Source organism: Mastacembelus armatus, chromosome 2 (genome assembly GCF_900324485.2).
Source record: "Mastacembelus armatus chromosome 2, fMasArm1.2, whole genome shotgun sequence".
NCBI classification, from domain to species: domain Eukaryota; kingdom Metazoa; phylum Chordata; class Actinopteri; order Synbranchiformes; family Mastacembelidae; genus Mastacembelus; species Mastacembelus armatus.
The window spans coordinates 266,580-284,176 of NC_046634.1; the positions used below are offsets into that span (position 1 = coordinate 266,580).

At 40.5% G+C, this 17,597-nt stretch overlaps 1 protein-coding gene across 3 annotated transcripts; it reads left to right on the forward strand.

Annotated features, from left to right (window-relative positions):
• Positions 1 to 7,229: 7,229 nt before the first annotated feature.
• On the forward strand, positions 7,230 to 16,010 carry gyg2 (glycogenin 2). 3 transcript variants are annotated; one of them, XM_026301743.1, is made up of 10 exons: positions 7,230 to 7,353; positions 8,944 to 9,085; positions 9,190 to 9,364; positions 10,324 to 10,486; positions 12,628 to 12,754; positions 12,974 to 13,166; positions 13,369 to 13,485; positions 13,792 to 13,920; positions 14,366 to 14,500; positions 15,219 to 16,010. In XM_026301743.1, exons 1-10 carry the CDS (start codon positions 7,347 to 7,349, stop codon positions 15,342 to 15,344), a joined length of 1,314 nt encoding a protein of 437 aa, XP_026157528.1. In that variant the 5' UTR covers positions 7,230 to 7,346; the 3' UTR covers positions 15,345 to 16,010. The 3 variants fall into 3 exon arrangements, with proteins under 3 accessions (XP_026157528.1, XP_026157530.1, XP_026157529.1); XM_026301744.1 differs by having other exon boundaries at positions 7,257 to 7,353; positions 8,980 to 9,085; XM_026301745.1 differs by lacking the exon at positions 13,792 to 13,920.
• The last annotated feature ends 1,587 nt before the right edge of the window (positions 16,011 to 17,597 follow it).

The following is a 17,597-nucleotide window of genomic DNA, read 5'->3' on the forward strand; positions in this document are numbered from 1 at the left end:
TCAGAACTAAATACATTTGCCTTGCTGTAAATGACTGAGGCTGTTTGAGTCAAATGCAGTGATTTATTTTAGACAAAGAACATTTGACCTTTTTTTATTTATTTATTTTTTATTATGCCATGCATCAGTACAGATCACACACATACATGGTCGCACGCGCGATTCATTTGCAGTCGGGACTCGGAGGCGTGAACATTTCCTGCTGTGACTGCAGCTGGGAGGGAGGGACTGCTGCGAGAGGACTAGGCCGCCTGTGAAGACTTTGGGACGGGGGAGGGGCTCGCGGCTGCAGCTGATTTGCCGTCTTAAGTCTTGCGGCAAATTGAGAAGTGTAAGAATGGTGCAGTACAGACACATCAGAGTCTCCAAAAGTCTCAAGTAACACCAGAAAAAGTCGCCAGATTTGTCCTTAGTCGCTTTTTTTTTAAAAAGTGTCGCTACAGGGGTCTGAATACTCGCTAAATATAGCGACAAAACGCTAAGTTGGCAACACTGTTTTCCTGTGTAACTTGTCTCTAGCGCTGTTTACACTGTAGAGTCGTAATGTTTACCGCCTGGGATGCACAGACTTGATTGGCTGAGTGGTATCACGTGGGATGGCTCAACTCGCATGCAATTGGTCTGTGCGTTTCCACTACTGTAAAGTCTAAAAAAGCTGCGCCGGTGGAAATAGAAGCGCCCCGTTAGGTTTTAAATCACAATCTTCTGTTTTGGCTGTACGTCCGGGTCCGTATGGGGCAGCTTCTGGACCGCGGTCCGCCTGTTAGTGACCTCTGGTCTAGGAGGACAAGTATAGAAACAAGTCCATTATCTGAGGCTAAGAGAAGATCATTGGTGACTTTTAACAGTGCTGTTTCTGTACTATGATGTGCTCTAAATCCTGATTGAAAACCTTCAAATAGTTCATTCCTGTGTAAGTGGTCTGATAGCTGCTTAGCAACAGCTTTTTCTAGGATTTTAGAAATAAATGGCAGGTTGGATATTGGTCTATAATTAGCCAAGACTCCTGGATCAAGACTAGGCTTTTTGAGTTAAGGTTTGATTACTGCAGTCTTAAAGGCCTGTGGTACATTGCCTGATACTAGAGATAAATTTACCAAGTCTAATAATGATGAGTTCATTAATGGCAGGGTGTCTTTAAGCAGTCTAGTCGGGATGGGGTCTAAGAGACACGTTGATGATTTCGATGAAGCAACTACTGATGTAAATTCAGAGAGATCTATAGGAGAGAAGCAGTCTAAACATAACTGAGGTCCTACAGATGATTCAAGAGCTACTGTAGTAGAAGATTCATTTATTGCAGGTATAGGAAGCATCTGCTGAATTTTATCTCTAATAGTTGTGATTTTATTTGTAAAGAAACTCATAAATTCATCACTGCTGAGAGCTAAGGGAACACTGGGCTCAACAGAGCTGTGACTTTTTGTCAGCCTGGCTGCAGTGCTGAAAAGAAACCTGGGATTGTTCTTATTTTCCTCTATTAGTGATGAATAGTATGCAGTTCTGGCTTTACGGAGAGCTTTTTTATATGTTAGTAGACTGTTTTTCCAGGTTAGAAAAATTTCCTCTAAGTTTGTGGAACGCCACTTCCTTTCCAGCCTTCGTGATGCCTGCTTTAAGGTACGAACATGTAAATTATACCATGGGCTAGTCTTCTCTGAATCACTAACTTCTTTTTCAGAGGGGCTACAGAATCAAGCGTTTCACGCAGTGAGGTTACAGCGCTGTCAACAACATGATCAATTTGGTAGGGAGTGGGATTGAAGCAACTGCCCTCCACTATGTTTATACTTGGCATAGATATAAATAAAGATGGGATCATTTTCTTAAATTTATTAACAGCGTTGGCGGATAAACATCTGCTGTAGTGGAATTTTCTTCCAAACGCTGCATGATCCATCATTTTAAATTCAAAAGTTATTAAAGAATGATCTGACAAAACAGGATTTGGGGGAAAAACTATTAGATGTTCAATTTCGATGCCATAGGTCAGAACAAGATCAAGGGTGTAATTGAAACAGTGGGTGGGTTTATTAACGTTTTGAATGAAACCAATTGAATCTAATATAGAATTAAATGCAATGCTGAGGCTGTTATTTTCAACATCTACATGAATGTTAAAATCTCCCACTATAATGACTTTATCTGATCTAACCACTAAATCAGACAGAAAGTCAGGGAATTCAGTTAAAAATTCTGAGTAAGGGACAGGTGGATGGTACACAATGACAAGTAGAACTGGTTTTTGTGTTTTCCAGTTTGGATGAGAGAGACTAAGAGTGAGGCTCTCAAATGAGTTATAACTGTTCTGAGGATGAAAGTTTAATAATAAGTTTGAGTGGAAGATTGTAGCTACTCCTCCACCTCGACCTGTGCTTCGAGGAACATGATAATTTTTGTGACTACCAGACCGGGTTTTCCCCAGAAAGTGACCCAATTGTCTATGAAGCCCACATCGTTTGCTGGACACCACCTAGACAGCCAGCGACGGAACGACGACATGCGGCTAAACATGTCATCGCTGGTCAGATTGGGGAGGGGTCCAGAGAAAACTACGGAGTCCGACATTAATTTAGCAAAGTTACACACCGACTCAACATTAATTTTAGTGACCTCCGATTGGCGTAATCGGGTGTCATTGCTGCCGACGTGAATAACTATTTTTCCATATTTACGATTAGCCTTAGCCAGCAGCTTCAGATTTGACTCGATGTCGCCCGCTCTGGCCCCAGGAATACATTTGACTATGGTCGCTGGTGTCTCTATTTTCACGTTCCTGACTATGGAATCGCCAATTATCAGAGTCGGTTTCTCAGCGGGTGTGTCGCTGAGCGGGGAAAATCTATTAGAAACATGAACAGGCAGGTGATGAGCCGTGGGCTTCTGCTTAGGAGTACGTTTCAGGCTAATTCTCCGGGCTGCTCCGGAGCTGCCCTTGGACCGCTAACAGACCCTGAGCTCGGTGGCTTCACACCAGCTAACGGGGCTAGGCTAGCTGGCTTTTGTTCGAAGGTGCGGAGCCGCGCTTCCAAATCAGGGATCCTCGCCTCCAAGGCTAACAGAACCTTACACTTAATACAGGTATCATTATCGCTAAAGGAGGCAGAGGAATAACTAAACATGTGGCACACCGAGCAAGAAAGAGAGAGAGAGGGAGAGGCCATGTTAGCTAAGCTAGCTTCCTGCTTCTGAAGAGTGCAGACGCACTTCTGCTTGCTCCTGCTTCTGCCAGTTTTACTTTGCTTTTATTCCTTTTTACTTCATGTATTCTTACCTGATGATTTTATAATACACTTTTAAACATTATTTTACACCTTTTTTTTTACCGCATTTGGAATTTTAGTGAGGATTTTATTTTTAATTTTATTTTTCATCAACCCCCGATGACCATGCCTCCCTTCCCTGAGGACGATCACAGCAAACTCCTACAGAAAATCACTATGCTGGAAACTAAAGTGCAAAGGTTAGAGATGTATGTGGAGATAAATGGACTATCTGGGAAAGAGGACACTACTCTACCACTCTACCATAGTAGCAGACAAGAGCATGCTAGTATACAGATAACTAGCACTAACAAGACCGAGCAACAGGAGGGTTGTGTCCGGGTAAATAAAACCACTGGTATCAGTCCTCCTTGGAACGCTCTCGGAGCAAAGCCAAAGACTAAATCAGGACAAGCAACAGGCAGAACTCAGCGCCCAGAAATCTGTGATGCGACAGGCTGGCCAGCGTTACCATCCTCCTCAACTCCTGTGCAGAGGAAAGCACAGCCATGGATAACAGCTAAAGGGAAAAGGAGCAACAAAATTTACATACAAAATAGATTCGCTCCACTACTGCAGGACCCTGGATCTTCATCTGATCACTTGGACAATCCTCCACATCCACAGAGAGGGTAAGGTCTGAAAACTCAACAGAAGACAGAAAACTAAGAGGAAAGCTAACAGGGCCTCAGACTCTGATTGTGGGCGACTTGGCCATAAAAGATGTGAGACGGATGTGCAGTAACAACACAAAAGTGCTGTATTTCCCAAAAGATATGGTCTCTGACACTACTGACAAAATCCTGAGCATTATTGCAGAAAACCCAACTGTGAAAAACCTCGTACTACACACAGGGGCAAATGATATTGTGAAGCAGCAGTCCGAAATCCTCAAAAAGGACTTTAATAATCTGCTAAACACAGTAAGGTCTCTAAATGCGGAGGTTTTTGTCAGTGGACCTCTACCACCAGTCAGAGGAGGAACTGAGAAATTCAGCAGGTTACTAGCACTGAACACATGGCTGTCAACTGCATGTGATGTCCACTCAGTACATTTTATTGATAATTTTAACCATTTCTGGGATCGCAGGCATCTTTTTAAGGGAGACGGATTGTCTCTAAATAAATTAGGAGTAAAAGCTTTCACCTCCAACCTATTTTTCTTCCTGCACCACAATCTTCCCTCTGCCAAGGACAAGATACGACGGGAATCTGCCAAGGACAAGATACGGGAATCTAAACAAAATGAAGAAACATCAAAACATCCAAAGCCAACACTCCCCCCCGAATGCTCTAACATGGAGAGAAGTCAGCGCAAAGATGAGGAGGCCACACCCCCTCCACCAGCAGACACTGCCTGTGAGGATTCATTTCCCACAACCCCGCAAACCCTACCTACTTCACCATCTTCCCGGGGCATCCCATTCCCCATCACCAAGAACCTCGCCAACCTAATGAAGCACATCACTACTGGGCCCAAACTGACCTCCTCCCCCAGTGTCATTTTCACCCCCAGAAGTCCCTCAAAGCGGCATGCCCCACCAATTCCTCAGCAAGCTCTGCTGCAATCATCACAATTGCAGCATCCACCAACCCCCCCTCCACGCCGTCACCAAAACCATTCTTTGTCTCCACAGCCTGATAACAGCACAGTAAGCTCTAACTGATATGTGCTGGGTCCAGGCTGCAATACTGTTAGTCATGGCTTTCTCCAGGAAAAGCCGGGGCCCAATATGCAAATAGCTGTTTCAATCCCAGTTTTGATAGGTAACAGAAAAAGTTTGGTAAATCTACAGAGAAATAAGACTTACCCAACGCATTCTGCAAATTTATGTATCCCTTGCCAACCACAGTATGTCCCAGAACATGGGGAAAACAATGTTTTTAACACACTAAATTTAGCTCTTTTAAATGTCAGGTCTTTGGTAGGCAAATCATTTTTAATCAATGATTTTATTATTAAGCACAAGCTTGATTTTATGTTTTTAACCTAAACATGGTTAGGACAAGATAATAATGCTGCAGTTCTTATTGAATCAACCCCTCCAAATTTCAGTTTTATGAGTGAAACAAGAATACATAAGAAAGGAGGTGGAGTTGCTATTTTATTTAGTGATAGCCTCAAATGCAAAAACATATCATATGGAAAGTTTGACTCCTTTGAATATGTTGCTATTCATACCCAATCCTCCTGTCGAGCAATATTTGTAACTATTTATAGACCCCCAAAGTACAATGCACATTTTTTTGACGAGTTTGCTAAATTACTATCTATTGTATGCATTGATTTTGATTGTATTGTTTTAGTGGGTGACTTTAACATTCATGTTGATAATCTCAATGATGCAAGTGCAAATGAACTCTTAAACATCCTGGACAACTTCGGGCTTTCTCAGCATGTAACAGATCCAACACACATCAAGGGACACACACTGGATCTAATAATTTGTGACCGATGTTGCTCTTTCTGATCATTACTGTGTTTTTTTTAAAACAACCACCCCTGCTGTTTTTGCACACAGGCGAAACAGAGGTAGTCAAAAAGACTTGTAAGAAGTTTCAGTTCCAAAGTTATGACTGTTATTGATTCCATTGCCCCAATTAGGACCAAGGTATTGTCAGCAAGAAAAAAGTCAAAGTCACCTTGGAGAAAAGCCACAGTGGTTAAAATTCAGAAAAGAATATGCAGACAAGCAGAACGCAGGTGGCAAAAAACCAAACTCCAGGTTCATTTCGACTTGTACAAAGAGAGTCTTCAACACTATAACCAAAAACTAAAAAATGCAAGGCAATCATTTTTCTCAGAGGTTATCAATAGAAACAGCAATAATGCCCACGCATTGTTTTCTGTTGTAGACAGACTCACAAACCCAGCACCCTCTCTTCCTTCTGAACTGCTGTCCAAAAAGTCATGCAATGATTTTGCAGCCTTTTTCACAGACAAAATATTAAAGATAAGACAAACTATCTCTAGCTGCAGTCCAAGGAACATGACAATATCACCTGTGCCTCCTTGTTCTCCAGCGAATCTAGAACATTTTGATCTCCTTGATCACAGAGCTCTGACAGAAACGCTTCTACAATTAAAATCTACATCATGCTGCCTTGATATTTTACCAACAAATTTTTTTAAAAATGTTTTTAACAGCTTAGCTCCAGATGTATTGCAGATTGTCAATAGTTCTCTTCAGTCAGGGCAGTTTCCCCAGGTCTTAAAAACTGCTGTTATAAAACCTCTTCTTAAAAAGCCTAATCTAGATGCTTCAGCAGTAAGTAACTACAGGCCAATATCAAATCTTCCATTTCTGGGAAAAATAATTGAAAAAGTAGTTTCTCAACAAATTCACAGATTTATGGTGCAAAACAATCTTTTTAATGCACTTCAGTCTGGATTTCGCACACACCACAGCACTGAGACTGCACTTATTAAAATTTTAAATGATTTACATTTAAATAATGATGAATCCAAAACCTCTGTTTTAGTACTACTGGATCTCAGTGCTGCATTTGACACAGTTGATCATGATGTGCTGCTTCATAGACTAGAAGCTTGGGTGGGAGTTACTGGCTCAGTGTTAAATTGGCTAAAATCTTACAAAATTTTTTTAAGCCAGTCCCTTTAATTGCAGTTGCAACTATGAAGGAAGGACCTGAACAAAAACATAAACTCAGAACTCCTGAGGATTGAAATACTGCATTTACCCATGTATTGTTCTTGTATTAAGGCATGTATGAGGTACTATTAACCAAAGTCAACTTCAGTTTAGTCGGCTCATTTATTGTGATTGTACATTAGTGTTGCTCAACACTTTTTCTACTGGTTGAATGACCTGTTGAGCAAACAGATGAGCAGTGCTCTGCCGTTAAAAACAGAACGGCATGCAATTTCATACAGTAGTATGAAATCCTGTCGGTATTTAGGAAAGGTTCCAGTATCAGCTGGTTTGAAGATGCCACTGTCATCTGGATCCTCATGATTCACTAGTCTTGCAAAGTCTCTGAATGAAACTGCAGCTAATTCCTGATCCCCTTTGTGGATAAGTGAAGTTACTGGATTTGGAGAATACTGAAATAAACATCAAAATGCCTGGTAGGTGATTCTTCTTCATTTAAACTATCTATATTTCAATGTATGTAAATGATAATACTACTGAGCTGTACTGCTTACTGGTTGACATTTATAACTAAAATACAAGGTTCCCAAAGTTACCCCAAAGTTTTTTTGCCTCTGAACGGTGGGAGCAGAATTGTGATTCTTGTTTTTTAACTGATAAAGAACAGACTGTAGTGACAAAGTTTGAAAGTGGAATAGACTCCCTGCTCCTCCGCATGCTCTGCTGTGTTGCAGTGGAACACTACAGTACACACAGCCCAGAGACGGCTGCAGACAAAAGGTTACATGCCTCTGCATTCTGAGCTTAGGCCAGGAAAATGAAACTGACACGTCCACGCACTTTATACTCTGAAACTTCTGTTACAGCTTTATGGTTCAAACACAATAAAACTAAGTGCATTAAAAAGCACCGTGCAACTCCTTTATTTCAGATAAAGCCTTAAAGCCATTTTTAAGGAGAAAATTCATTAGCAGTTTCGAGGGTTTTTAAGGTAAAGTGAATCTCTTAATTCTTTTTCTTGAAAATCGCCAACCCTTGCTAGGCCCAGTTCATTAAAATTATACTTGATTTATAGTCTGCATGGATTTTTAAGGTAAACTGAATCCCTTCATTTTTAGCATAAAAAAATTATATGACCCTTAAAACTACAGTAGCATCTTCAAAATGAATGCTATGTTGCATCAGGATGAATATTTTTTTAAGGTAAACTCAATCCTATCATTTTGTATCTTAAAAATCGATTAACTTCATAAAATTTAATTAGAATAGTTCCATTCCATCCACAGTGATTGCTGTATTCATGGATTTTTAAGGTAAACGGAATCCCTTACATATTTACCTCAAAAACAAAATTCCCATTAAAAACAGCTACACTGTATCAGGATTATTAGTTTTTAAGGTACACTGAATCTGATTATTCTGTATATCATATGACAGGTGCGGTTCTAGACCCTTTTTAGGGAGGCTTTAGCCCCGTCTGTCATTTCAGCCCCCCTAAAAGTATCAACTATTAAATTATCAAAATTTATTAAAAGTATAATTTTTTTTTTGTGAAAATGAAAATAATTAAGAAATGCAGGATGTCGATTTAAAATAAAAGGGTTTTTTTTATTATTTATCTATTTATTATTTATTCTCTTTGCTATTCTGCGCATGCGTGATAGCCCTTCCTAAGGAAGTGCAACAGCTTGTGCTGTATGTCAGATGGAGGCAGGAGACGATGAAATGTCTTGTGACGCGTAGGTGGTTATAGAAGTTTGGTAGTGTTATCAGCAACAATAGTGAGGGCTAAGCCCCCCTAAGGATGAAATCCTAGAACCGCCCTTGTCATATGACTCCTTAAAATTAAATTAAAACAGCTCGGTTCCATCAGGGTTAATGGATGAAGTCATCATTTTTTAATTTAAATACCCATGAATTTACTCCTTAAAATTCCATTACATCAGCTGTCATAATTCATTTACCTTAAGTTACTTTTTCCCTTAAAATATAACCCCTGCATAATTATGATCTGCAGCAGTTTACTAAATATAAACACCTAACCCTGTCATGTGACCACCATGCAGATTGTAAAGAGGCCTTTGTCACCCTGGCCACCACAGACTCTTACTGCATGGGAGCCACGGTGGTGGCCAGGAGTTTACGGCGCCACAGGACTGCTCGGAGCCTCGTTGTCATGGTTACACTAAACGTCTCACAGCAATCAAGGTGGGACTTTAGTTTGTTGCGGATCCATGTTGTCTGTCACAGCATTTACTATAGCAAATGTAAGACAATAGAAGCAGGAATTCCTAAACCTACTTGTCCAACAGGCTCGCCCTTGAGGGCCTGTTTGATGAGGTCATTGTAGTGGATGTGATGGACAGCGAGGACCACCTCCACCTGGCCCTGCTGAGACGTCCCGAGCTTGGTGTCACCTTCACTAAGATCCACTGCTGGACTCTGATCCAGTACAGAAAGTGTGTTTTTCTGGATGCCGACACGCTTGTAAGTTCACAGTGATCCCATTTCAAATATGATATTGCACAAATGGTCACAGGTCACGTGAACTGGCTCACTGGCTCACTGGCTCACCGGTCAAAGTGGAGATTACTATCAGAGAGCATGCAGTCACTGCTTCTCCCCCTGTTTAACCTGCAAACCACTTCTGTGTTAGCTGCAACCGGCGTGTTTGAAGATCAAGCTTGGTAAACACATGAACATAGAGTGTTGGGGGTGAGGGGTCATACTTACTGCACATGTACATGAACATGGGCACATAAGTGGTATTATGCCTCAACTAACCATACCAAATATCACCACTAAACTGGATCTTAAACCATCTTACTTCCTGCTGTATTACATATCAGTATAAGCTTAAAAAAATTACTAAAATTATAAAATTTAGTAAATACTGGAATTTTAACTAGAAAAGTTGTTTTATAGACTAGTCACATGTCCATATGCAGGAATGCAAAAGCAGCCAAGTACAGTACTGAAGTACAATTTTGAAGTGTATTAATTCTGCTAATACCTAATACTTTAACTTCACTTAGACCAATAGAACTTTTTACTGCATTTATTTGACACAGTTACTTTTATATTTTTTCTATATTTATTTTATTGTATTTATGCTTGATTTTTTTAAAATACTTTTTTTTTTAAGTTTTTGTATTTTGTAAATAAAGTTTTACTTTGCCTTGCCTGACCTTACCTTACCCAGCTATTATCTATTCCCGCTTATTCCTACTTAGGGTCAAGGGGGCCTGCTGGAGCCTAACCTTATCTTATCTTATAAGAATCTGATTTAAAAAATACAGTACAATCATAAAACTTTATTGGTACCCAGGCTACCCAGCAGTATTTTAAGTCCTGCGAATTAAAAGTACACAAAGCTAGCTAATGTACTTACTTGTTTTAGCATTCAGGTGGAACTGCTCGACCTCCCGTCATGTGTTCCCTCTCAGGTTCTGTGTAACGTGGATGAGCTGTTTGAGAGGGATGAGCTGTCTGCAGCTCCTGATCCCGGTTGGCCCGACTGCTTCAATACAGGTGTGTTCGTCTTCCGGCCTTCCCTCCACACCCACGGCAGGCTCCTGGATCACGCCCTGCAGCATGGCAGCTTCGACGGTAACCTGCACATCCTCGTCGTTTTAGAACTGTAAAAAAACATCATCAGTAGCTTCACCACCTAGAGCTGTAAGACAGTGGTGAGGTGTGCTGTAGGTGTGACAGAGGAGTTCAAGGTGGAGGTGGGACTACACCAAGGATCGGCTTTGAGCCCCTTCTTGTTTGCTGTGGTGATGGACAGGCTAACAGATGAGGTTAGACAGGAATCTCCGTGGACCATGATGTTTGCAGATGACATTGTCATCTGTAGTGAAAGCAGGGAGCAGGTGGAGGAAAATCTAGAGAGGTGGTTTGCTCTGGAAAGGAGAGGAATGAAGGTTAGCTGCAGTAAAACAGAGTACATGTGTGTAAATGAGAGGGACTCAAGTAGAACGGTGAGATTACGGGGAGTAGAGGTGAAGAAGGTGGAGGATTTTAAGTACCTAGGGTCAACAGTCCAGAGCAACGGAGTGTGGAAAAGAAGTCAAGAGACGTGTGCAAGCAGGTTGGAACGGGTGGAGGAAAGTGTCAGGTGTGATGTGTGACAAAAGAGTGTCAGCAAGAATGAAAAGAAAGGTGTACAAGACAGTGGTGAGACCAGCAATGTTGTATGGTTCAGGTGTGGGTGTGGAGGATACAGAGGATAGGGTTAAATGGAGGCAGATGATTCGCTGTGGCGACCCCAGAAGGGAGCAGCCGAAAGGAGAAGAAGAAGAAGAAGAAATAGCTTCACCACCTATAATCTAATCAGTGTCTTTGTTTGTTTCGTTCACTAATCTATATATATTGCTTAGACATCTGAGCGTGGGGCCCCTATTTCTTTTTTTATAAGACAGTCATTTTGTGTCTCTGTGTCTAATCATGCTTTTCTTCTATTTGCATCTAATTTTGCTTGATTTGTATCTGTTGTGGCTCTGTAGTTTTGTCTGTAGTTATTTTGCTTCTCTTTTAGTTGTTTTGTGTCTCTTTGTAGTTGTTTAGCATCCCTTTGTGGTTCTTTAGCATCGCCTTGTAGTTCTTTAGCACCCCTTTGTAGTTGTTTAGCATCCCTTTGTAGTGTTTAGCATCACTTTGTAGTTGTTTAGGATCCCTTGTAGTTGTTTAGCACCCCTTTGTAGTTATTTAGCATCCCTTTGTAGTTGTTTAGCATCCCTTTGTAGTTCTTTAACATGGCTTTGTAGTTGTTTAGCATCGCTTTGTAGTTTTTTAGCATCCCTGTGTAGTTGTTTAGCATCCCTTTGTAGTTATTTCGCATTGTGTTGCTGTTGTTTAGCATCCCTTTGTAGTTCTTTAACATGGCTTTGTAGTTGTTTAGCAGCGCTTTATAGTTTATTAGCATCCCTTTGTAGTTGTTTAGCATCGCTTTGTAGTTCTTTATCATCCCTTTGTATCCCTTTGTAGTCGTTCAGCATCACTTTGTAGTTGTTTAGCATGGCTTTGTAGTTGTTTAGCATTGCTTTGTAGTTCCTTAGCATCCCTTTGTAGTTGTTTAGCATCCCTTTGTATTTGTTTAGCATCCCTTTGTAGTTGTTTAGCATCGCTTTGTTGTTGTTTAGCATCCCTTTGTATCCCTTTACAGTTGTTTAGCATCCCATTGTAGTTCTTTAGCATCCCTTTGTATTTTAGCATCACTTTGTAGTTCTTTAGCATCCCTTTGTAGTTCTTTAACATGGCTTTGTAGTTGTTAGCATCGCTTTATAGTTTTTTAGCATCACTTTGTAGTTGTTTAGCATCGCTTTGTAGTTGTTTGTTCGTGTAGCTTTTTGTTCTTTTGTGTCTCTATTAATTGTTTTGCTTTTGCGTTTCCCAGTTTGAGTGTTTGTGTGTTCGTTTTATATCAATATTTACTCATTTTGCATCTACGTTTCCTTGTATTATGTCTCTTTGTAGTTTTTTTGCATCCGGGTTTACTTGTTTAACTGACTTTCCAATGAGATTTATTAACCATCACTTCCTACAGAGGATTCCCAGTTTGCCCCCTACCCATCTGGGCCCCAGGGCCTGTACCCAGTAGGTCCATTCACTAAGCCATTCATATCTACAATGACTTTTCTCTGTAGTGACAAAATATAAAAACATATGTGAAAAACAGTGAATTTAGTTCTAGGACTAGAATGGCAATTTATATGTTTTACTCGCCACTGTATATCCTTTGTTATCAGGAGGGGACCAGGGCTTGTTAAATTCTTTCTTCAGTAGCTGGTCAGTGGATGATATCGGTAAACACCTGCCATTTGTCTACAATCTCAGTGCTACCTCCATCTACAGCTACCTCCCTGCTTTCCAACAGTGAGTGCACCACCTGTGAACTCAGATCAGCACATCTAAAGTACTATGTGGACAGTGCCTCTGTCCACAGGGCAGAAGGGGGTCACTGAATGGGAATGTAATGCTCTGCTACCTTTGCAGTCACCTAAGCTCAACAAATAGTACAGCAGCGAACCAAATACGATGAAATTGATAAAGTTCAAATGAAAGTGCTGGATTTTTTTAAAATTATTTTTGCAGGTTTGGCCATAACGCAAAGATAGTCCATTTCCTGGGAGCAGTGAAACCCTGGCACTCCAGCAGCCAGAGGGATCACAGCAGCTCGCATGCCATGGAACAGTTTGTGCGTCTGTGGTGGAACGAATACCTCAGTCACACAACATCGGCTGGACCGGGGAAGCAGCCGAATCAAGATGAGGAGAAACCACGACAGGTACTAACTTGACTTTAATTGGCTAAAAGAGGGTCGTTTCTGATCCCAAGCAACAATCAGTTGCTCAGTTGTAATTAATCAATCAGCTCTTTGTGACTTGAGAATTACAAGAAGCAGATATATGTGTTTAAAGTTCCTCAGAATCCACATAAAGACCAGTCATCCACATACCATGCTTTTAACATCCTCTCTTGCTTTGCAGGTCCAAGAACCACAAACCAAGATACCGTTTAGAGAAAATCTGGACACCTCCAATTCGCTCCTAGCGCATTTTTCGCCCCCGACCGAGAAGTTTCACCTGTCATCGGAACCAAAGATGGTACATTGAGGCACCACAATGCCGACAGGAAGCAGGGGGGGACTACTGGAACTCCTTTAAACACGGATTTATGTTTAAAATCAGACATTTATCAGCATTACTGCTTGTCTTTAAAATATATTATGGTGATTATTGTAGTGGTCTATTAGGCAGCTCGGGTGTCTCAGGAGAAACAAACAAGAAAAAAAAAACAGGGGCACAGAGTCCGTTATTTGCCAAAGTCCCCTGAGTATCTCATTGCATTTCTAGTCTTTGTTTGATTTATTTCTTTAACAATACATATTAAAACACTGATGATGTGTGTAGTGTTCCTATACAGATGACACACTGTTTGAGGAAGAGTCAAGCTTTGAGAGTACAGAGATCCAGGACTCACCTTTGGGTGCAGAAGGGTCGGAGGGCAGCTGTGGCTTTGCCGACTCTGATACAAAACCTGTACGTAAACCTGTTTATTTCAGAGTCGTATACAAACCTGGACCTGTATTTGCTAAGGGTTTCAGGGTAGGAAGTCACTCCTAAGTGGCCAAGCATACATTCATACAGATTCTTAAAACAGGAAATTGCTCCTGTCTCCACCAAATTATAAAAGAGGTGACGTCACATGCTATTCCAGGGGTAGTCGTACTCCTCGCTGAAAGTAAGAATAGAAGGTTTGTAGGTTACTTTAAAGTTCTACTCTGAGGTTAGAAGTATTTTTTAGGCCTACATTAACTTCCATTGTTATTCCCACTAGTGATTCTGTGACCAGCCCTGAACTCACCCTATACCTGCTATAAGGACCAGTGGTTTAAAAAAAAAAAAAACTTTGACCGTACATTACATCAGTGTACAACTTGTACTTTTAAAGCAATGATGAGTAATCATACTGTGTTGTGTGTAGAGTTCCCACACAGATGAAACAGCGTTTGAGCAAGAGTCAAGATCGTCTGAGAGTATAGAAGAGATCCAGGACTCACCGTTGCATGCTGAAGGCTCAGAGAGCAACCATGGCACTGCAGATGCTGATCCAAAACCTGTACGTAAGCTGTTTGTCTCTAAGTCCTGTACAGACCTGAATCTCATCATGATCAAAGTATTGAATTAATTCAGTAACTATGGCACCGGATTTTGGTCCCAAGTTAAAAGACAACAGCTGTAATTATGCATGTTGGTACAAAAACCAAGCCATGAACCCAAGGGACTCTCTGTAGACCTCTGGGATAAAATTGCAGTGAGTCATATACCTGGACAAGGGCATAAAACCATTATCTAAAGCTCTGAGTCTTCCCAGTAGTACAGTGGCTTCACTAATGGTCCAAGCTGCTGCAGATCTTAGTGCTTTTCTTCTCACGCATATTTTCAATCCTACCGTAGTTTACATGTTAGCTTCCTATGGCTGTGGACCCACTGGGCGATTTTCAAATCTTCACCGATTTTAAAAACATGGGAGATCACAGACATGAGGACATGTTTCCGATTCCAATTCTGGTACAACACTTGTGGGTCTTGAAGTTTTTTTGAGGTATACAATACCTCAAAAAAAAAAAATCATTCAATCAGATAACTGAAAAGAGTAGTATTATTCAAGAAGCCTGCGTGTTTTTACAACAAGGAGCACTGAGGAAACTATTAAAATAAATTTTCGGACCAGACAAAACACTTATGGAATCAGTGCCTTCTTATTGTTTTGCATATGTATTTCCTATACAATAACCTTAACGTATGTCATTTATTCTCCCATTTCTCCACGGCAGACGGCTTCGGACAGAGAGCGAGAGCGGCTGGAGCACCGAAGGCTGTGGGAGGCCGGACGGGCCGACTACCTGGGCAGAGACGCCTTCCAAAACATCCAGAGGATGCTGGATCGCTTCCTGAATTAGAAGACTGCACTTAACACCATCTGTGCTAATTCACCAAACGATTGTCTCTTGCTTTTTATTTTATTTTGGGTAGAGTTTAATCTCAGCTTGGTGACAATAAACTGAATTCCAAGTTTGGGGTTTCAGGATTTGACTGTTTGACAGGTAGTATACAATATGATTTTTGTACCTTAGTACTATAATACCTAGAGATACATGACTTCTGACACCTAGTGGCACTGTAGTATCAAAACACTGGTGCTAAGGATGATGTGTGCCACTCCCACTTATTCCTCGTGGGGACTGTGAGCATGTAATACCAGAAACAAAATCAATGTGTAATGTTTTTGCTGAAACTTTCAGCTTTCAGTAAAAGTGTTTTTTTTTTTTTCAAAGCTGTTCTTTGGTTTTTGTCAAGCAGATCCAAAAATGAAAAATTCCATTGTTAAAAATGGGTTTATTCCATTCATGCCTGGAAGACGATGAACCTAAACCTTAGACCAAAAAAAACAAAAAAATAAAACACAGGATCAGGATCAAAAACATTCCAAAAACAGCAGTCTCATAAGGAGTTTTAATCTTTCTTCCGCTGATTATTCATTTCTTCAAGTATTATCCAGTTGCAGAAGACTTCGAATGTTTTAACACAACAAAAAACACCAGAAATTAAACCCTGTCTCCTCCTTATTCCTGCTTCTGAGTGTATGTGAGTTAATTTTTACACCAGGGGGCGCTGTGGCTCTTTGACTGGACAGAGTAAGCTCTGAAAAGGAGCAGAGATCATTGAAAATAATGTTAAAACGTGACCCAGGTTTACTAGCAAAATAAGCAACACTGAGGCCTTCATGTGGGGATCTGTTGATGCCCAAGAGTCTGCAGGTTTGATTTTCTCAAATAAAAATGAAGTGAGTTCTCCTTTCTCTGTGAATGTGTACAAATATTTTAAATTAGCAGTTGTTACTATTTTCTGCACACCTGGAGTATAATTCTAAAAACAGGCAGTGACTAAAAACTGAGAAAACAACACCAAAAGCCGCAAATTGACAAATAAAGTGTGAAAAACCTCAAAACATAGACCCAAAACAAGTAAATACAAGTGCAAAATGACTATAAAAAGATCCGAAATGAGTTAAAACTGAGACAAAATGACATAAGACACAAAACTGCAAAGAGACACCACAAGAAGATGCAAACTGATGACATATCTTGTGGGTGCTCCTACAAGTGTAGGAAACACAAGGGCCTTTTACATGTCTGTGCCCAGAGGCCCAATTTCTCATGATCCATTCAGGGCATTAACTTGCTGGGGACATGAGCAGAGAACTACTGTATTTTCCAGACTATACATTGCTCTTTTTTTAGTTTTCTGACTTCACTTAGCCTACATTCTTTGTAGGCTAATTTAGACTATAATTAGTATGATTAGAAACGTGACTTATACACTTAAGTGACTTATATATGTTTTTCTGTTCAATTAGGCTGTTTTTGCTAAAAGCGACTAATATTCAGGTGCCACTTATAGTCCAGAAAATACGGTATGGCTGCAGATCATTTAAGGTTCAAAAAATAAAAAACGGTTTGGATTGTGGGTCAAGATTTAGCCTTGATGGCATGTGGACTCCATGTGCTACATGGATTTAAAACTGCGTGTGTCCAGTAATTATTAGTCCGATGGAAACTGATTTTTATCAAAGGCTACTTAGATCATATTTTAAAGCCACAGGCTGGCTATGTCACGCAACACAGGGTACTGGCGTTTGTTTGAAGTTAATTGATGACGGCTATGATGGATGTTGGGTTTGTTGCACTGGAGAAATAATCACGTTGGTTAAATTCTGCAGGAGATGCCAGAAGAACTGCAGAGAAAGCAGAGCTGTGGCTTGTGACGTAAAGATCGTTGGTTATTTTGATGGTTCTGGCTCAAGAAAGTCGGATGCACCTATTTACACATCATGTTTCACTTCACAGGTTACTGAATGTTGATTGATGGGCAAAATGACAATATGAATTTCAAATTAAATTTACAATGCAATAAATAAAAGCTTAAGGTGCCAGTTATATGGCTGCGTCTGATTAACCTGGATTATGAAAATTTGTTGACTTTAAGGTTGAAACCGATCCAAGTTAAAAGGAAACTTCCAAGAGAGTAGGCCAAGTTCTTTAGGCAGCTTGGGGAGCTAGTTTGACACTGAAGCAGTAACCCTTAGAGGGTACTACTACTCAGGTTGGAGCCAAAAACACTTAAGAAGATCCCTAGTTATAAGTATTTTGAAC